We start from the raw sequence: 21,090 nt of genomic DNA, 5'->3' as shown, positions 1-21,090 counted from the left end.
GGCGCTCGGCGCGGCGGCGGGCGGGGCCTGGCGGCGGAGCCCGGCGGGCGGTGGGCGGGGCCGCGGCGAGAGCGGCGGAGAGCGGCGCGACCCCTCCCCCCCCCTCCTCCTCCTCCTCCTCCCCCCCCTCAGGTCAGTGCTGGCGCGCGCCGGGAACCGCCTCGCCCCTCCCCGCCCGCCGCGGCGGCGGCGGCGGAGGGGGAGGGGGAGGGAGCGGAGGGCGGGCGGGCGGCGGCCGCCCCGCGCTGCCGAGCGGGAACGGGTCGGTGGGGGAGGCAACGGGGGAAAGGGGGAAAGGGGGAAAGGGGGGGAAGGAGGACGGGGCCGTTTCCTGCCCCCCCCCCCCCCCCCCCCCCCCCCGCCCAGTGTCGCAGCCGCAAGGTCGCGGCTCGCTGCCCGGCCGCCCCCCCGTGGCTGGGTGAGCGCACGCACGCACGCACACGCACACACACAGCTCCCCGCGCACCGGGGCGGCTGCAGGAGAAGAGGCCGGGCGTCGTCGCTCGCCCCGCGCCCGCCCGGCCTTGGGCGAGGCGCCCCCGGCAGAGGCGCCCGTCAGCCGCCGGGCGGGGCCGCGCTGCCGCCGCCTCAGGGGGGCGCCGGGGCCTCGCCGCCGGTTCTTATACGGGGGGCGTCCGATTGGCTGCCTGGCGGGCTGCGTCCCGCCCCCCCGAGGCGGGCAGCCAATGGGAGCGGGGCTCCGTCGTCGTGCGGCGGGGCGCTGCTGCCGGGCCGGGTGATGGCGGCGCGGCCCGCTGGGGCCTTGGCTCCCCGCTGCCAGCAACGCGCTGGTTGCAGCCAGCGTGCCCGTAACCGGCTCACAGATCCCAGTAAAGTGCCGAGCAAAAAGCACATAAATCTATGCCCAGCATCAATTACTTATTCTGTGGTAGCCCGGAGGAGCTCTGTGCCCCTCCTCGTAGAGCTTGTGAAGAAAATGGGTGTTTCAGCCGTCACGCTAAATGCGTCGGTGCTATTAAAGATCCTTTACGCTGGTTTTGGAAAAATATCCTTAAGCTGACCCTCTTTTTTCAAACCGTGCATCTTAATGGCTCTTCTTTATGTTAATATCTTCCTGAAAATGAATTCTCTGTCACCAGGGGAACGCTCCTGGCTAACAGAAGCAGGTGGGGGCAGGGACGCGGCGCTGCGATTCCTCAGCAAGCGAAACCCGCCCCTGTAGGTGCCGAGTCTGTGGACACTTGCAAAGTTCATTTGATTAACACGTACAGCGTAGCATAAATACACTCAGGAACTAGATTTTGTTCTGGATTAACAGCCTAACAATGCATGTTTCCGTCAGCACAGGTAGATCCGCAGGCAGACCTTGCAGCCCGTGCTGCACCATTATGTAACTGCGGGATCAAGACCATAACCTCATTTATATGCCTCTCGCTTCAGTCGTGACAGACAAGCAGAGCTGGATCCATGCTGGGCTGTTAGCACTGCAGTCGTTTCAGCTGGTGTTGGTCCGTATGTGTGTTCTGTAGGTGCCATTTCCATACAAGCACACAGCAATCTAGTTGTTGTTTCTGTTATGTAGAAAATGATTCTCGCAGTCTAATATCCTCTTTGAGGTGAGTCTTGCTCATGAGTAGTTTTACCAGTGGGGTTACTGAGAGCACAGACCGCTGCACAGAGCGAGGGACAGAGGGGAAAAGATACCTGGTTACATATTGACATAGCAACCAACTCTACCACCGTGTATGGCAAGCACACAGTTCGTTAACATGCTTTAATCTTAATTAGAGTATCTCCATAGCATTGAGAAAAAGCTTTTTAGAGCCATCACTGTTCATGTGTTTAGGAGCACTAATGAATGCAAAAGGAGTATGGGTCACCTTTTAGCTAAGGGAAAAATAATAATGTTTCTTTCCAAAGGGTTGATAGAGGATTTTGTTTATTTCTTGTAAATACAGTTCTGAGGGAAGCAATGAGACTGAAACTTCTGCGCCTTCAGGCTGGATCTTTCCACACTTTAACAACCATATGCCGACACCAAACCTTTAATAAAACTGGACCTCCACTGCTAAAGCTGCGTAATGAAACTGACAGGACAGCAAGGAAGATTGGGAATTCATTTGCTCTGAAGACTGCTTCCTCTTGTTTGACAAGTCGATGTGTGCAAGTGAAGAATTGGCAACTGATCCAAGGAAATGTATCGGCTTTGGGAAAAAATGTGCATTATCAGAGCAGGGAGATGTTTTTTCCACCCTGGAAACGTTTTGGTATGGCAGCAATGGAAAACTACAGGCTCAATACGGAGCATTTTAAAAAGCTTCGGAACATATCACCAAGATTTTACTCGATTGTAGCAGCTTCTAAAATTATTCCAAAACACAGTAACCAGCCAGTTAAGAGGCCACCAAAGGCACCGAGGACCAAGCAGCCATCCAGAGCTAACCAGCCACTACCGTCAGACATGGAGGTAAAGAATAAAATTTTCATTCTATATAATATTAAGGGAACTTCATCAACCTAATTTACGTTCAGATTTGGGTTTAGTTTAAAATTTTAATGCAATTAACATATTTATTTGGTGAAGAGGATTTCATTGTTTACCTGACTCTGGCTACATAGAGAGGTCAGAACTCTACAAACAGGAACAAACTTGATAGAAACTCTTGTGTCTGGTATTTTGAAGACAAAATAAGAGACCTACTAGCAATGTGTGACAAAAGTGGAAGGAAGAGAGTTGGTTGCTAAAACGGAAAGACATTAAATCCCTTTAAAATGTTTTAAGTTAGTTTAATATTCAGGAGAAAAATCCAGCTTTTGGTGTAACTCAGCTTTCCCCAGGCATCCTTCTTGCCCAATTCTATCCAGTTTTAAGGTTTCATTCTATTTCTAACAGAAATCAAGATGAAAGTAAATAATAGAGTTTATAAATATTCAGATTAGGTTTCAGAAGCTTTCAGTTTAGGCTGTATTCTCAAGTATCGCTGCTTGTTTTTTATAAACAGTCACAGCATTTCAAACTATAGTGAAATAGCTTTAATACTACAGCAAAATTATTTCAATTTTATTCTTAGTGATAAAATAAGTTCTCGTAGCAACATCTGGATGGAGATCACAACACTTAGTATTAGAAGCCTCACAGTATTTCAGAGAAGTAGATTGTTTCTTTTCTGTCAGTGGCAGAACTGAGGTGCAGGCATAGCCTGCATTGCTTGAGGAAGATTATTCCCGGATCACCAGACTCCTAAATCTACAGAGTAACTGCAACAATAAACTGTTTGGGATAATATCAGATCTATAGGATGAGTAAGTGGAACAGTGCATGCTTGTAGCTGTTAATCCTTAAGATAGGTCTTTGAAAGCCTTTGCTACTAGCCAGAGCAGACTGTGAATGTACTCAACTATAAGATCTGCAAGGAAAAAATCCTGGTGTCAGAAATGTTATTGTTCTCCTCGAGCTACAATAACAGCTGAGTTCCAGGGTACTGTTAACAAAATAGTTCTGTAGATGAGACTGGGACCAGCACTGTGCTTTCAGAAGCAGCTTCCGCATTGCAAAATGTGCCTATTGCATGATCTGCTGAATGTGAGCACCGAGGTCTTAATGCTTGCCTTCTAGTCATGCAAGCTCTTGTTTAATATTTTGTATGATTAACAGGAGTAAGATTTAATGTAACATCAAGGTTCCGTTGTAGAAAATTTAGTTCCCGCTTGAGTTTTCCTATTACTCTGAAAACAGAAAGTGAAGAATTTTAGTCCTAAATCACCACATACTGTTTTAAGCTTGTTATTTGTACTATGACATTATATGTAGAGGTTGCTTCCTTTTTTTATGGGGTGATTGAAGTGACATTTCTTATTAGATTTTTGAGGTTTCTGAATGGCAGTATGAAGTGCTAACAGTTTTTGTCTGACATTTTCATTTACATGTGTACAAGTAATATGCACTGCTATTTTTACTTCTTTCCATTGTGAAGAGATGGAGAAAATTCTGCCTGATAGGAAAGATTATTATTATTTCATTACAAGGAAGCTTCCACACTGTAAAATGGTATGCCAGAAATCGCATAAACTCAGGCCTAACAAAAGCATTTTCTATTTTTGAATAAACCCTTTGTGGTTTTGGCAAATACACAGCTCCATTTTCAGGGGTACTTGACATGCGGTCACCCTGACTGTGCACAGGCTGATAGTATTTTGGAACAAGCATTTTTTTTACCTGTTTTTGTACTTCCTTATAGGTACTTAGTATAAAGAGTTAACTTAAAGATGCAACCGTTTTCTGTAATATGACTAATAACAAGTACAGCAAACAGAGAGGCCCTATTTTTTTTTCAACACGCTGTCATTATTCTCTAAATCCTGCCGTCACGAAAAAGCTGATCGTGTCTTCCTCTGCATGTGTTGGGGGAACCAAGAACCCTCCAGTAACACAGGCCCTACTTCCAATTGAGTTGCCTGAGAGCTGTGTCCCTTTCTTCAGTCTGCCTCTGGAGACAGCAGCTCTAGACCCACTCTGAAGGTTTTCAGTTAGATGAACCCTGAGGATCTCTGAGGTTTTTCTGTTGGGAAGGGCCATTAACACCTTTCTTTTGCCGAATTGTCTGTGAATAAGCTCCTTCCCACCCCTTGCCTGCACTCCTCTCTCTTCATGTGCTGCCTGCAGCTGGAATGCCGAGCACCAGCAGTGATAAATGGTCCCGAGACCAGTTCTTCAGGGTAGGTGGAAGAGTTGCTTTAAAGTGGTAACTGGTTTAGTCAGTCCCTCGGTGACTAGTGCCGCGACTCGGGTTAGTTACTGATACTGCAAGGTCTGAAGGCGCGAGAAGCCTTTCAGCTGATTTTTAATACTATAGCCATATACCGTAGAAAAAGCTTGAAATTCAAGTGAAGATGTGGTTGCTCGTATCCTGGAGGTAAAGACCGATTCCTGTGGTGGTATGAGGATTAAGTTCATCTTGCAGGTTTTCTTTCTTAAAAATTTCTGTATACTTAAAATGGAAGAGGTGGACTAACCAGAGAATTATGGTTCCTGTGCAGTTGTTGGGGGGATGATGATATGGAAAACGAGTTGCTGAAGTGGTTAGGATGTCCGTGATAGTTGCTGTGGAGCTCTGAGTTGAACCTGAGCGAATCCCCAGGTGCAGCCAGGAAGCAGGGGGTGGCAAGTGGCTGGAGTTCGTGTCACCAGGACAGACCTTCCATGCTCTTCCAGGCAAGTGTGCAGGTGAGGGTGTAACAGGAGGCACAGGATGGAGGTTTACTGGCCTAGCTCGCCAGCCAGAACCTATGGATAACAAGTTAACACCTGTATGTTAGGATTAGCTGAATCACTCGTTAGCCTACAGACTTCTCTGTTCGGTCTCCATCAACTGTCAAGGGAGACTAGACTTGTGTGGATGCACAAATTTTAGGTGCCTTAAACTCTATACCCATTCCAAATGTCCCCCACCAAACAAGAGTTTAGTTAAGGGGGAACAGTGCACTGTTATTTAAAAAAAAAAAAAAAAAAAAGAAGAGAACGATAATACTGCATATTCAAACTGCTGATTCAGGCACGTAGTCTCGGCAGCCAACTTCTGGTGCTAACTACACAGTCTTCGCCTGGAAACTAAAATCACAGGAGCAGATAGTCTGTCCTCTAGCGCATCCGCCTTGAAATGAACAATAACAAAATCAACTATGGAAAGTATAGAGCAGGATAAAGATTTTTGGATTACTACTAGCTAGAAGATTACAGTATATTTCCAGAATAGATACTGAGAATGTTTTTTTTACAGATGATACGGTAATAATGCAACTTTTCAAAGGTACTGCAGCAAGGAAACTGAAAATACAATTCTGTTCGACTGTTGACTCAGCCTCGCAGCATAGTCATGGAAATACGTCTACAAAATTGCTGTCTGAATACTGGATTACTTTTAAAGTGTATTTTCTCTTAGTGGTCACTGAAGTAAGATGACGTGTAAACAAAACTTTAGAAATGATAACGGAACGTTAACATGAAAAAAGAAAATGAAGTTTAAGCGCATGGCCTCGCTCCTGATCACTGGTGGTGGGCCCCCTTCAGGAGCAGAAAACCTCTTCAGGTATTGCAGTTCGGTGTATGAGTGCAGCGAGAAAGTCATTTGGATTTGAAGTGTATTGTGGGTCTAAATGCTTGCAGATGAGAACAGCTCTTTTGTTCGTTTGTTGTTAGTTACATCCCCCTTTGTATTAGTTACAAAAAGCTGGAAAGTGACTGATCCGCAGTGAGAAGCAGCGCTGTCTGGATATCTTCCATTGCAGTGTACTGAAGAACGTTACCGTGGGAAATACAGGGTATCAGAACAAAGAAATCCCCTTAAATCGAGGAGTAGAATTTGTAGATCGGTTTATGGTGACCTGTCGGATTAATCAGGACAGCTTTTACACAGATGACTTTCTGATGTCTTTGCCATGCGTGAGTCAGTCCTGCTGCCAGTCAGCATCCCTTTGCCTCACGTTCCTGCATTGTGCCGGTTATTTGTTCCACTACGGCATTTTATTTATTTCAGGCTGCGGGATACTGAGGCAAACTGGCTGTTGCACACAGCTCGACCGCGGTTTCAGCCGAGGCCGTGTTGTTAGTGCAGCGTTTCCCTCGGAGAGAGGACGCTGATCTGCAGCACCTGCGGCTCTGTGCCGTCCCCGGAGCTACCCGCACAGCCAGCTCCGTCCTGGGCAGGATGGGACCGGCCTGCTGCTCCGGGAGCTTGTGGTGCTTCATAGGCAGGCCGGGGTGGTTCAACTCCACGCGTCTTCACAGGTCTTCAAGCTGGTATTGAGGGTGTCTTGCTTTTGGTTTTGGTGGTCGACCAAGTACCTCATAGGGCTTAGGATGGGAGAGCAACTGTAGCTCTCCTGTTAGAGCATTCCTTTGGCATTCAGGGCAGAAGGGCGCAGTTTGTGGCTCTGTCACACAGGTTTTTGGTGTGACTGACTCACGCCACGTGGTTTGGTCTCCGTCTGTGAACCTCGGATAGGTTTTCTTCCCCACTTAGCTTGGAGTAACCTCATTAGTAGTTGTACACGAAGCGGACAGCATAGCAAAGATGATTAGTAGAAAAGAGTGAGTAAATGAAAAGTAAATGAAAAGTGTCACTCTTGTGATCAATTTGAGGCAAACATGAACGTGTCTTATGAACATCTTGCTTCAGCCTTTCCCTAACTCAAATCTTTATTCCTTTGGCACAGAATCTGATGCAGTGCACAGCCTTTGCAACAGCAGATGAGTATCATCTTGGTAATCTGTGCCATGACCTGACTTCACATGGATATGTTGAAATAACAAGTTTGCCTAGAGGTAGATTTTTAAAACATCTTAAAAACAATATTATATCTCGTTAAATGAAATACAGGTGAGGTATATAATTTTTATAACTTAACATATTCTTATTGTGGTAATACCCTGGAATATATCATGGTACTTGTAATATACATGTAGCTCTATTTAAAAGTTCCATTTACTTTAAAAATAAATAAATAAGCCTTCCAGAATAGCAGTATAACCAGCACTTGCTATTACCGTATGGTAATTTTTCCTCAAATTACTGTTACACTAAATTATTGAAAAATTAGTCCTAGAAATGCATTCAATAAAAATATTTTTTGAAATTTTCTAATACCAAAAATACTACTTTTCAAGAAATCTGCTAACTGAAAATTTTCTGAAAATTTATTTTAATCAGTGTTTCAGTATGTGATGCCACAGTGCTTCAGCTGCCAAACAACTTTGTAATTTGAAGTGTTGCACCTTCTTTCCATACCCAGACTTCTATTAATGTAAATCACCGAGGGCTGGAGGCACGCAAGAGAGAGGCTTGCTGACTAAGTGAAACGTAAAGGAGATGCACATACAAATTTAATTCTGGTAAAGAGAATGCAGTCGATACTTCATACTGGCCAAACACGTGCTAGTCAGATGAGTCCCTGCAGCAAAGTAATTGGTTCTGGTTCTATCCAAAGTATCTCTGAAGACTTGCGAAAGTATGGCATGGAAATAGCTGCAGGATACTCCAGGAGAAAAACAAATTGAGCTTTTTATAGCTTAACGAACCCGATGCCCTAGAACAGCTGCGATTTTCATATGTTGGCAGTAGATTTATTTATTTTTTGTGAATGAACAGATTATATAAAGCTAAGAGGAATGACAAATATTGCTTATGGGCGTTTCAGTAGAGGTTATCAAATACCTGGCTGACTCTCAAACACCTAATAAACCAGCCGTGATAATAATCCAGTGGATCTTTTTAAATGCAAGATTTGGTAATGGCCGTATTTCTCAGAAAGGTGAACATGGAAAGAGAAGGTGCTATGTAATACAGGCATCATGTTCCTTTGTAGTTAGTTCCTTTGTATGAAAACAACACTGGTTTCACTGCTTCAGGATAGAAACTTTGTACAAACCTCAGCGTGACTGAGTTATTGTAACGCAAATTGTGCTGTTGCTGGTACTTTACCCTGAAAGTGTGGGGTTTGCCAGTTCTTTCGTTTATTCCTGGTGTGTTTTTGACTCCTTACAATAGATACTCTGCCAGAAGTTTGAAGGAATTAATGAAAGGATGTTTTTGTGCCAGCAGATGTGACGTTTTGTGGTGGTTGACACGTGGATGTAGCAGTGCTCAGTCACCAAGCTGAATGTTACATCTTGCAAACTTGAGAAGTACTAGCACATAGAAATCTAAATTAGAAAACGTTGTGTGGATTTGTTGTTTTGTAGTGTTCTGCTTAATTTTATTCTTTTTTGACCCCTTTAAAAACATTTTAGAGGGACTATTTATATAGGGACTATTTATAAGGGACCAAATTCACGTTCAGTGTATATGTTTTAGCTGGAGGGGATTGATAAAGTAAGAGTGATATTTGAAAAGGCAAATGAGAAAATGCAGACAAATGTTTCTTCTGTGGTGAACTCCCACTTCACACCCAAAGCTTGCTCCAGTGATTCATCGAGTCATATGTTTCTGAATTGGAATAGCAAGTGAAAGAGAGATCTTTGAAGAGTTCATACAGACCAACTAACTGCATGGTCTCGAGTTGTGTGTTAGCAAAAGTATGGCCCATATTCAGTCACCTCTTCCTGCCTGCTTAGGCTACGTGCCCTCTGTGACTTCAGCAGTAAAGCAAATGTTGGAGTTCATACCCAGACCTAAACTGGTGCACTGGTGATTGCTTTGTGATATTTATGCAAAGGGGTTGAGCTTTTTAATGCTTAGGTGTTAGGCCTTGCAAATTTCTCTTTGCGGAGTCTCAGCTCACAGTAGAGGTGGGAGGTTTTGCTGGTCTGGCTACCAATGGTAAAATGAGTCACGCTGGAAAGTGAACTTTCCTTGGCATAACCACAGCTGGGCTTCTAAAGCTACGCCTACGTTGGCAGAGCAGTACAGGGGAGCAGCTACAGGGGAAGGGCGGGGGAGTGGAACTGTTTTGAGCACCCAGGACCCACACTGAGCAAACTTTGGGGCCTTCTGCTTGCACCAGCTGGTGTAAGAGCCTGGTCCTATATAATGAATGTCCATTAGCATGGTTGGAGTACTTTAAGTGCAGTGCTGGAGCTCATCTTCCAGTTTAATTTCATGCAAAAGAAATCCAGTTTGTGCACCCTGACACTTCTGCAGTGCAAATCCAAAGTGTGGTGAACGAGGGTGACTGGAAGATTTATTTCAAAAGCATGCTTCAGATCCAAAGGAAAACATGGATGTTCCCTCTGCTGCCTTGGGGGTATGCTCTTTCAGGTTTCTGACTAACAAAGCAAAGTCAGCAAGATTAGTCCCTCGCTGTATAGAAAAGGGAGATTTTGGTCTTCCGGGCAAGCAGAACTTGAGCAGTAATTGCTCTGCAACTGTGGGCTAACTTCCATAATTCACTTGTGTTCATGTCCACTTTTGCCTTCTATATTCTGTTCCTGGTTAATTTACTATGCCCTGCATGGGTTTTGTCTAAGTCTTTTGTTCTTTAGAACTGTTACATTTCATTAACTACAGTTTATAGTGAAGTTTAACATAGCATCTGAGTCTGTCTAGCATGCAACACTTTAGAAAAGCTGCTTAGTTTTATATTGTCACACTTCAATCAGAAAAATAAAATATGAGACTGACATTGAAAGTGTTAGCATGCAACTGTTGAGCTGGAATCATATGCTTGTAGCTGTCATGATTAGAAGTGTAATTAATTCTTCCTTTTGAACTTTTATTTTGCTTATTTGTTTCCAACTAGATGCTGCAAATGTTTTGGTGATTGGTACTGAGAAATCTGCAAAAGATGATGATGCTGGCATGATTTTTTTCTTCAGGTAAGTTAAAAACTATGCCTGAAACATTATTTTATTAATAGCAATCAACAATATAGCTATCAGCAATAGCAAACTGTGAAAGTGCAGCTTACTAGATCATTGCATGTAGCTCAATCAGAATGATTCAAAAAAAAATTGATAATACACTTGATCATACAAAATTGATCATATACTTAAAACAGTGCAATTACACCTCAGTTTTTTCCTTGAATTCACAGGGAAGGGGCTGTTGTGTTTTGGAATGTGGAAGAGAAAAGTGTAAGTAAAGCACAACTGTTTGCTAAAGCTTCATAGTGAGATGTCTTGTTAGTCCCACAAAGCCCAGCACGCTTTGGTTTTGAGAGTTCACATCTCTCCAGAAAGGAAGAGGACTGATTCTTCTCCTAAGGAGTGTAGCTGCCCTCAAGTGTGTGGCTCGCTGCTGTATCACCTTTGAAACTTGTCTTTCTGCACAAAATAAGCAAATAGATGTGTAGCATACAAAGGGGATGAAATTTTCTACTGAAGGCCAAAAATCTGAAACCTTAATCCTGTGAGACTGACAAAAAGAAAATTCTTGCAGCTTTATGTACTGAAGATCAGAAAAATCAACACATGAATGGTTGTTTAACAGGAGTTAATGTAACAGGAAATAAATAAGCAGAAAAGGATCATTTTAGTGCTATTTAAGTCAGATCTTAAAACTGCAAGACTTACTATCCAAAGCTTACATTTGGTTAACTTGAAATATGCCAGATTTGTAAACAATTGTTTTTCCTTCTTTTGTGTGTGTTTCTAACAGCAGTTTTCCTAAAGGAAAGCTTTTATAGGATGGTATAATTGTTAAAATATATTGATATCGAAATAACGTGCATATCCCTTGTGATAAATCAGTGCTCTTTGCTGACCAGGAGGGGAATGCTCCAGACATACTTATTTTTATGAATATATTTATAGTCTCTTTTAAAATATTTTATATCTATGCATTTTGTTTACTGTGGTTAAATAAAGCTGAGTGCTAGATACATAAAGAAAAGGCATTGATCTTATCTGTAGGCAGGGTCTGTGAAAGTAGTTGGCATACTGAACACGATACTGAGATGCACAGACATTCATAGAAGGATGTTAATTAAGGTAAATGAAAATACAGAGCTGTTGTTTCCAGATGTGAACAACTTCTGGATTCGAGTTTGCTTTTTCCATTTCAGACCTGAAATGTGCCCGATTTCCTGCCTGTTTGGGGGAGTTTCAGTACATCAGCAGGCCTACAAAAAGATACTAGCTTTCCCTTCAAACCCTGCCTGTAGCACATTTAGGAAGCAGTGGCTGTAACTATGCTACTGAGTCACAGGTATTTCTGAAGACTAGCTGACTAACTCCTGTTGATAGTTATGAACTGGGCACCTCTGCCCTCTGGGGTACTCTGAAAAATGTCATTTTCTTGTACATTTTTACATGCTTAAGTACGTTTGAAAACTTGACACCACGTTCTTTTTGTCAGTAGAAGTAACTTTAGTTGGTCCTCTGTTGGCCTGATTTATAAAAGAGGAAAACTGCCTTTTTCTGCTTTTTGAAATCATAGTCAAAGTTTTAACTTTCAAACAACTTGCTCAAACAGGGTATTTTTTATGCATAAGTTTTAATGAACCAAAACAATACGAAGACCTGGTCTGTAGAACTGAAACTGAAAGTAATTCAGTAAAACAGTGTGTAGAGACAATGTGAACAGACAAAACTGCTCTTTAAAGGTACTCCAGAATGATTGTTGTGGGAGGAAAAACTATTTTAAACAAACAGACACTTAACAGAACAAATTATAACTACAGGCTGATCGTAAATAGGACTTAAAGATGTAAAATACTGTTCTCAAGTACCTGTGCAGCAAGGTAGTGCACTAGTTTCACCAGAAGTAGTAAGGGCAAAAAGCCAAACTAGGTGGAGTTCATGTGTGTCGTTAAAAGGAAACTGCGAAGCGATTGTCTCAAATAGGAAGGGTCTGCATTGAGTGAATCCAGAACACCTCTTCTCATTAAATGTACTCTATCACAGGTAGTCCCTTCTGTAAAATTAGGCTGGGCCTAGAATAAACTCACATCAGTCAATGGAAACTAACGTATTACTTTAAAAGAAAGCTGCCACTAAAACATAATTTCCTATTATTCAGAGCAATGGAAGAACTTTGGAAATATGCGTAATACAAGACACATGAATTCTGCAGAATCAGTTATGGTCTGTAAAGCTTTGTTAAATCTTACTCTCTGCTGGTGCTGGGAAGCCTGACCTGGTTGTAGCTCTGGAGGAGACTATTAATGTATTAACAGCATAACTATTACTATATTGATATAGGCTCCACAATGCCAGCTAGGCTGCCTGGATCCAAGTGAGTGCACTCTTGAAATCTGGCATGCTATGTTACAGATTGGCTCTTGGCTCTGGCGTTGTTTCAGCAGGATTTGCATTGCTGAATTGTCCCTCGAAGCTGTGTATCTAAGCTGACTGGCCTAACAGCATATACTTCCTCACTGGAGGGGAAAATATATATATTTTTTTCATATCCTTGTTTACCATAATATCGGGAATATATGGCAGGCATTAGACATGCTAGTATTACATTCAGGGGTACAAAACAAGCAGTTGCATATGTAAGAGTATTTCTGTCTGTTTTTTAGTGAAAAATGTTGTCGTGCCTTAGATAGGATCACTGAAATTCTTGGAAGTAATGAAGAAAACAAGTACTGCAAAGAAAAGTGTTTCTTGCAGGTGATCCAACAGATTTTCAAAGTACTTAACCTGGAGGAAATGCTTCAGGGACAATTTATTGACATACAGTATGCACTGAAAGATTAACTATTCTACATTGTTTTGAAGAGATTATTTTAAGTATCACTAAGTAGAAAATACTTCTTTAAAGAACTTAGGCACCAAAAGTATATTGTGGGGTTTTTTTTAGTAGCTGCTGTGTAGTTAGATGCTTTTTTGATACCTGTATGTGCATGCTATAGATGAGGGTTTTTTCAGTTCAGAATTTGTTTCTAATTGCATAACAATTTATATGATAGGAGGCTTTAACGCATAGAAAAGAACAAGAGTGAGAGATCCTAAGTTAAAGGAAAAGAGCTTTGTGAGAGAGCAGAGCCCATTATTCCTGCATCAGGTTTTAGTGTGTTTGGGAATAAAATGACAATGAGATTACTCCTCCAAGTGGAACTGCGCATTCAACTGCTTACAGGGCTGACTGTAGGCAGCTGAAACTATTTTTCTTTTTTTATTTCTCTAGTGAAAGGACTTCTGTAACATGACCTGACCTCTGGTAGTTGAAACAAAACTACTAATTTTAGCAAACTAGTAATTTTGGCAGAAGCAGCCACCTGATGTTTTTATCCTAAAGATTCATTCCCACACTCAGATGTGCTGAAGTTTTGTACAGCTCATTGTTGTAATACTGAATATTTCTGCATTGTCTTTACTGCTGCTCTGGTTAATCCCTACCTTGTTTTATAAATGTAGATATTAAATGACATTTTAGCCTTAATAGATCCTTTGCAGTTGTTCACAGCCACAAAATTCATCCACGTGGCTTCAGAAATAAACTGCTAATAGTTGCTTCATTTGAATACAAAAAATTACTAGCACACCTATTCATTTTTATTTAAATAACTTTAATAAGCATGGAAGTTGCCTTCATCAGCCTATTACATGCTAGCTCTTTGTAGAGTGATAATATACTACAGTAGTAACTGCTCCTGTGTCCAACTGTCTTTTTCTTAGATGAAGAATATAATGCGAGTGCTAGAACAGCATGAAATTCAGCCATATGAAGTTGCACTAGTCCATTGGGAGAATGAAGAGATGAACTATAGAATAGGAGAGTAAGTATCTTCAGGCACTCCTATTTATATAAAAGCTAACAGGCATTTACAACAAATTCACGTGAAAGTAACTAGTAGAAATACACCTTTTTTATTCTTGTTTCAAATGAGTAAAAATAGGGAAAGGAGAAAACAGTACATCTAAATTCACAAATTTTGTTGAACTGCTAAACTTTTGAGTAATGGCCTTTAGGACTTGATTATACACTAAATTTTGTAAATCAAGAAGGTCTGTGTCTACACAACCGAACGTGCCAAACAACAGAACAATCCTAAACAGAACCTGTGTACCTCACAGGAAAAATAAATACACATTGTTGAGCCGACTCTGATTTAAAGAAGGCACAGTACTTCTCTGCATAAGCTTTCTTCAGTGCCCTCTAGGTTCATATACAAAGAGGCATTCTGCGCGTACTTTGCTTCCTAGGAAAGGTATAACTTGAATACTATGGGAGGATGTATCTGGCAAGCTGTCTTGCCTTGTTAAATACTTTTTTCATCATGCGGAGCAAATTATCCCTACGGAAATACTTTTCAATGTAAATGATTGTGTAATTTACCTGTAATTTTTCTAACAGCGCCAAAAAAACTGTGCTCCTAAACAGGACACTGTAACAACATAAGCTGAACCATATCAGGTCAGCTTATTTAAGGTAACCTGGTAAGAGGCCAAGGGGTCTTTTTTTTTTTTTTTTCCTGGCCACTTGAAAACTGTGGACTATCCAGATGTGGTGTTTGTGATTCCTGACATAGTCATAGACTGAAGAACTAATTTTCAGTGATTTGTTTGGTTATTGTTGGTTTGAGCATAAGTAAAATGCAAGGATGGGGGTGATAGCCATGTAGATACATCATGATTTATATAAAACAACCAACCTTACTTGCATTGTTGATTATTCTTTAAGTGTTCCTTTTCTGGTGGCTTAGTCAATGAAGATGCTTCAATCCTGTTTTAACAGAGGGCAGTCAAAGCTTCATAAGGGAGAAATCTTGTTAAATTCTGAGTTGGATATTGATGAAGTTGTTCTGCAGAAATTTGCCTTTTCAAATGCCCTTTGTCTTTCCGGTAAGTTAATACTGTTTGTAGTATCCGCCTGTGGTACAGATTTTGTGAAATATCATTGTAAGTGAGACTTGGACAGTGAGAGGCTGAAGACTTAGAGTCTGGTTTGGTGAACTGTGTAAAGATTGTGCTTCAGTGGGAGGATTAGTTTTCAAAGCTTTCGCTTTGTTTTCCATAAATTGGAATTACTTCGCTCACTGTAAATCTTCTTAAGGATGAGTAAAGCAAATTAAGAAATGTACTTTGCAAAAGACAGATGTTCCACTGGGCATACTGTTGCCCATCTTTGAGATTATTCTAGGATAGTAACAAGTGTAGAGTCTGGAATTAGAAAGCTGTCAGTAATCTTAGGTAATTGATCCTGAAATCATTACCAGAAAAAAATAGATACCAGCTAAAGCAGGTAGTAATGTAAAGAAGTGATTCTTGGCGTGGGAAGCATTCCAGTATCAAGTGCGTGGACTGGAGTCCCAGATAATGGTTTGATTAGGCTGATCAGCTACGGCTGTGCTACAGGTGGTACTTCCATCAGGAGGCACTGCAAAGAAGTCAGGCTCAGCAGCGATGCTGCTGCTTCAGACCTAGAATGAGGTAGGAAGTGGGGATAGAAGCTAGCGGCAATAAGGCTATCCTCAAAAAGGCCTTTAAGGAAGAAAATCGTACTACCTCTACTGCTTTTAGGGTGAATGACAAAATTCATGTAGTATGTGAGAAAGAACACCTTTAAACAGATATCAAAAACCAGAATGCGTGTTTTTGAAGTGATCCACCACTTGACCAAGGCACACAGCATAACTAAATGGTTTTTGGCTGTTGAAGAAAGAGCTATTGAAATATTGAGGGAAAAAAGCCTCTAGTTCTCTATAGTTTTGCTATTCATAAAACCACTGCATGGAAGAGTGCTGCCACATACAACTGAGCAAGGGATTTATTCCCAGGAGATAATTGGTACCAATTTACATTAGTGTTAGACATGTACACCATAAGGGAAGACAGTGCAATGTTCATTGATAATAGAGGATGCAAGTGTAGTCCAAGTCAAATGTACAACACAGCAGAAACCAACCTCTGTCAAATAATCAGCAATAGCTGAAATGCCTATTGGCCTCTTTTCAAGGGCTAAATTAAATGCCATTTAACTCACTGACTTGGATTAGGCTTCTGTACTCAAAAAAGACCATGAAAGATGCTCAGCATTGAGTTTACTGTGTGTCCTGACTAAGTGGTGCGAACGATTACTACCAAAAAGCATTCATTTTAAGAAATAAACCTTATCTGTTTAATTTTTCTGAGTGAACAGGGTTAATTTTTGAAACTGATCTGTCCTTATTACTTCATTCTTGCCTGGGAATCTGAGGATAAAAGAACAAAGAGCCTGAGTTATATCGTTTCCCTGTAGAAATCATCCTTTAAGGCTCAAGCTGAGACAGAGTAGAACTTGTGTTGGCATTGCCTGTGCTGAACAACTTCCACTAAAGATAAATTATCTTTTCAGTGAATGATATATTCACCAAAACAAAATGTAAGATTGCCTAAGCTTGAATTTAGCTTCAACACATACAGGTGATGGTGTGTCTATACAAGCTAATTCTCCATGGTTTGAGCATGCTGCATCAAGTATTGGACAAATTGGAAATTAAAAGTTCTACACAATGCTGTAGAAATGTGTAGAAAAAGTGGAGACTCAAGGGGCACCAGATGAAGTCAGCCTGATTCCTGCAAGGCTAATTATCTCCAGCATGCCTCCTTGGAATGCAGTTTGCAAAGGCTTCGTACGCAGCACATAGCACTCAAACACACCTTGTTGAGCTGAAGCAAAAGTTCTCCAGGATCTGAACCAGTCCATTGGAGAGTAGAGCTGAGCTCGAGGTGGTTCTGCTTGCAGAGCTGTCAATACAAACCCGAATTTGTCTGTAGATGTATGAACATGTATCGTATAATACCAATGGTATATCGTACATGTTGATACAAACCTATCTGTAGCATCCCAAAACAGTGTGTCGGTAGATGTAAATTAAGATCATTTGAAAGCATATATATATACCTACGTCTCACAGTGTTCCACTTTGTCACCTCTGTGTTGCAGTAAAACTGGCTATCTGGGAATCATTATTGGACAATTTTGTGGAATCAATCCAGTCAATTCCTGAGGTGAGGTCTTGTTTGTACCTTTCCCCTCCTCTTTTCCTGTGCTATGTTAAAGACCAGATATAGCTGAGGATATAGGAAAAAGCAACCGCATGCTTAATACATTTGATGGCAAAGCCATCAACACACAAGCTCAGAAAACCTGCAAAGGGGTGGGACAAGAAACGAGCAGTCTTTAAAAGGCTGGGGGGCGAGGGTGGGAGTGTGCATTGGAATAACGTTTCCCATGTTGTGCCACCGTCACCTACTGCTGTGGGACATGCATGCGTAACAGGACAAGCAGCATTTAAAAACCTGGCCAAATGGTGTGTGTTGCACCTTTGGCCTCAGAGTAGTCTGCTGTAACCTGAATGTAATGAAGAGTTCAAGTGAGTTACTTAGACTAGTGTTTCCACAAGGCTTAATTAAAATACAAAGTCCATATCGTGTTGCATTTAAAAATTAGATTCATAGGCTTCAAAAGACAAATCCTCCTTTATTTTTAATAAAAGAAATAACTGGAAATACATTGTTTGTTTTAAATGAGGAAGAACCCTATAGAAAGGACAAATAAGTAGCAAGGTAAAAGAACACTGTCATGACTTAAAAATAGCAATAGTAGTAAGAGAGGACAAATGATCTCTCGTTTGGGAAACCATTCATAGAAAATGTTCCAGGATCCTGTATTGATACTGACAGCCTACTTGGTTGCTTGCTGAAAACCCAGACGACCAGTTGAATGGTGATACTCTTATCAACCTAGATAAGCAAGGCACCATTCAAACAAAACTTAAGTGTTGTAACAAGTATGATATGCATTCAGATTTTAGCTCATACGAACTTCAGGTTGTATGAGAACGTGAGACTTCTTAAGGTACAGTACATGCTATTTGATCAAGCGGTGAAAAACCTGTTACTTTGCAGATACTAAAATCAGGAAGAAAGGTGAAACTGTCTCATGCAGATGTGATGCAGAAAATTGGAGAACTCTTTGCATTAAGGTAACATTTTTTTGTTACACCAAAGACACTGTATTACACGGAACTTAAAAATCACCTTGTGTGTGGTACAAAGACTGGGATATACTTGAAGCTTTGGAGTAGTTCACAGTCTGGCATGAGCCCTGTTGGTGGGATTCCCTCAGCCGCCTTCTGGCTTGAGGCAGTGTTTGTGCTGTCATGGTCAGAGGACTGTGCTTCCCACTGCCTCACCACTCTCACTGTGGTATCTCAACTATAGGCAGGCATTAGGCAGCACATTCTAAATGGCCAAATTCCACACCCTTTTCCTTTTCTAGGTACAGCAATGCATGTTTCATAACCTGCAATTATAACAGAGAGTACAGTATGCAAAAGGATACAAGGAGGAAGCATGGGGGTTAAGTAGAGCCATTAACTATGGTCTACAGTTAAAGTTTTTCAGGGATTTGGCCTCTTCTACAAGTTATGTTCTTTCCCTAGATTCACTCAGAAACCACTGCTACATTGCAAGGATTTAATGTTTGTTTTTTTTTCCTTCTCAAGTGTAACTTGGCCATTAGGAATACACAATATTATGCACTTTAAAAAAGTGAAGAAAGAGGTAAATGAAGAAATCAATTCCTATCTTAAACAGTAGATTTTATCATCCTACTTGGAGGACCCTTCTGTAATGCACAATGATGGTATAAAAGTCCAAAGATTTATGTGAGCAGTAGGCTGAGGGCAGGAGATCATAGCTCCTTGCCTTTATAGAGCTGAGCCAGGAGCCTGGTTCTGAGCTATGCTCACATACCCAGCGTGCGGTGTCATTCACGCTTCAGAGCTCTGGAATAGAAACAAGCTGTTACAGACCTCCCCAGTAACTTTAATTCACATACTTAGCTTCAGTGAGCTACTAGCATAGTGAAGGACTACCTCCTCAGTTTGTCACCTTCTTTAACTTCTGGTCGAGGAATGTTGCCATAAGGCAAAAACACTGCAAAGACTGATGCATATTACAGTATTCTCAGAAAAGTTTCAGAGGATGTTACCAATTTCAAACAATAACTATGTTAATATTTTTATTATGAAAGGAGAGGTTTTCATATTTTATTTAACAAGAAAAGCTTTCCATAATTTTTCTTCTAACCACTATGTAAATATTTACTCCTATATGCACCCAAAGAACTTTGAAATACTGCAGTAACCATTCTTTTTAGACACCGCATAAATCTGAGTTCTGACCTGCTAATAACACCTGACTTCTACTGGGATAGAGAAAAACTGGAAGAGCTTTATGACAAAACTTGCCAGTTTCTCAACATTAATCGCAGAGTCAAGGTAGGTGTCTTATTGTTGCAAGAATACCCAAATCAGCCGTCTTTGGCTTAGCAGAGCTACAGACTACTTCATAAGTGTCTGTTTTAACTGTAGAAGGTGAATAAGCACAGTAGGATCCTATACACTCTTCCCTTTTCTGTGTGTTTGTAACCCACTTGCATCTTTTACCTAGTTTAGGTCAATGACCTTGTTTCAACCATCTAGACCTAAATGAATGGATTGATTGCTTATTTCCAAGCCACTAAATTAGGCTTTAAATAGTTATAAGAGGAGGAGCTTTAATTCTTGTTCTGAAACTTGTGCAAGAAAAGTTTTAAAAAAATGAGATGTGAAGCAGTCTTCTTACTGATATGATGATCCAGGTGAGCTCAGTGCAGGGCAACGTAATGCTTACTGCTCAACCAGAGTAAGCATGTGAAACTTTTCCAGTGGTACAGCAACCTTCAATATTGACTTAGTTACCTTTGAGGCATTCCCATAAGCTGCGTCATCGTCGCTTGCATCTGTTTTCATGACAAGAAATCACCTAGTAGCTATTTAATACCTGCAGATGCCTATCTAAAACCCATTGAAATAAGTTATTTATATGAACACTCCCCTTGCTTGTGCATGCTGCCTTACGGACTTCCCCTTCAGTTCTTTTGCAGAAGCATTAACACCTTTCTGCAGTTACATTCAGTAAGCCCCGCTGTGGATTGTGTTTCTTTAGCTATGTCATACAATTTTTGGAATCCAGCTTTGCCACATGCTTGGGATCTGTTTCAGGTAATGAATGAAAAGCTTCAGCACTGCATGGAGTTGACAGACCTAATGCGAAATCACCTGAATGAAAAACATGCTCTGCGCCTTGAGTGGATGATAGTAATACTCATCACCATAGAGGTTGGCTCCTTTTCCCCACTATTACACTGAATAATTCAGTAAAAAGTGCAATTTATATACTTCATAATTTGAAAATCAACATTACCTTATTTGTGTAATGTACTGTACGATGGAATTAGTCTTTAGTTCTTTGCAAGTAACTTTAGAGTTGCAGCTATAGTTATTTTCCAGATTATCTGGCTTACAGTGTAAGCTGTTGTTTTAAAGATTAATATGTGTTATTTGATTTAATAATGTGTTTGTTATTCCACAGGTTTTGTTTGAACTTGCAAGGGTAGTTTTCTGACCACAGACGAAACTCTGGAAGAAAACTGACGAACCAATAGAGACCATGTGGGCAAGAAAATGCTTCTAGAAAATAGTGGAGTTGTCCCTCTTGATAAATATGTACATATTCTGCTGAAATAAAAAACAAATCTGTGAACATTATCCCCAACTGCTGTAATAGTGGTGGTTAAAGAAGTCTTAATCTGTGGATGTGCTCAGGTAAAACTGACATACAAATGATACATTCTAGTGGTTAGGCTGGATGCAGGGAGCTAGCATTTTGCTCCTTACTGAACAGAGACAGAAGGATGGATCACTTCGGTGCTGACCTTA

The 21,090-nt window shown here is 41.1% G+C and overlaps 2 protein-coding genes across 7 annotated transcripts in view; one reads left to right on the top strand and one right to left on the bottom strand.

Annotated features, from left to right (window-relative positions):
* RMND1 (required for meiotic nuclear division 1 homolog) lies at positions 1-20,919 on the top strand. Of its 5 annotated transcripts, none has more exons than XM_066994197.1 (12): positions 1-132; positions 1,920-2,428; positions 7,174-7,282; positions 10,195-10,270; positions 10,489-10,528; positions 14,018-14,118; positions 15,078-15,184; positions 17,268-17,332; positions 18,233-18,309; positions 19,488-19,608; positions 20,374-20,490; positions 20,744-20,919. In XM_066994197.1, the coding sequence occupies exons 2-12, from the start codon at positions 1,934-1,936 to the stop codon at positions 20,774-20,776; spliced, it is 1,341 nt and encodes a 446-aa protein (XP_066850298.1). In that variant the 5' UTR covers positions 1-132; positions 1,920-1,933; the 3' UTR covers positions 20,777-20,919. The 5 variants fall into 5 exon arrangements, 4 of the variants coding, with proteins under 4 accessions (XP_066850298.1, XP_047932868.2, XP_013033695.3 ...); XM_048076911.2 differs by lacking the exon at positions 1-132 and adding an exon at positions 750-1,469; XM_013178241.3 differs by lacking the exon at positions 1-132 and adding an exon at positions 750-1,577.
* The window catches only part of CCDC170 (coiled-coil domain containing 170), an 88,578-nt gene that overhangs the window by 60,486 nt on the left and 7,002 nt on the right, over positions 1-21,090 (bottom strand). Inside the window, exon 1 of one of the 2 annotated variants that reach the window (XM_048076897.2) lies at positions 467-602. The exons of the other annotated variant lie outside the window; for it this stretch is intronic. The gene's annotated coding sequence lies outside the window, so the exon portion shown is untranslated. Of the gene's footprint in view, positions 1-466; positions 603-21,090 lie in introns of those variants that run through there. 2 annotated transcript variants of the gene reach the window in all.

This window comes from Anser cygnoides, chromosome 3, assembly GCF_040182565.1.
Source record: "Anser cygnoides isolate HZ-2024a breed goose chromosome 3, Taihu_goose_T2T_genome, whole genome shotgun sequence".
NCBI lineage: Eukaryota > Metazoa > Chordata > Aves > Anseriformes > Anatidae > Anser > Anser cygnoides.
The sequence above is the reverse complement of the archived record's forward strand: the minus strand, read 5'-3'. Positions and strand labels throughout refer to the sequence as shown.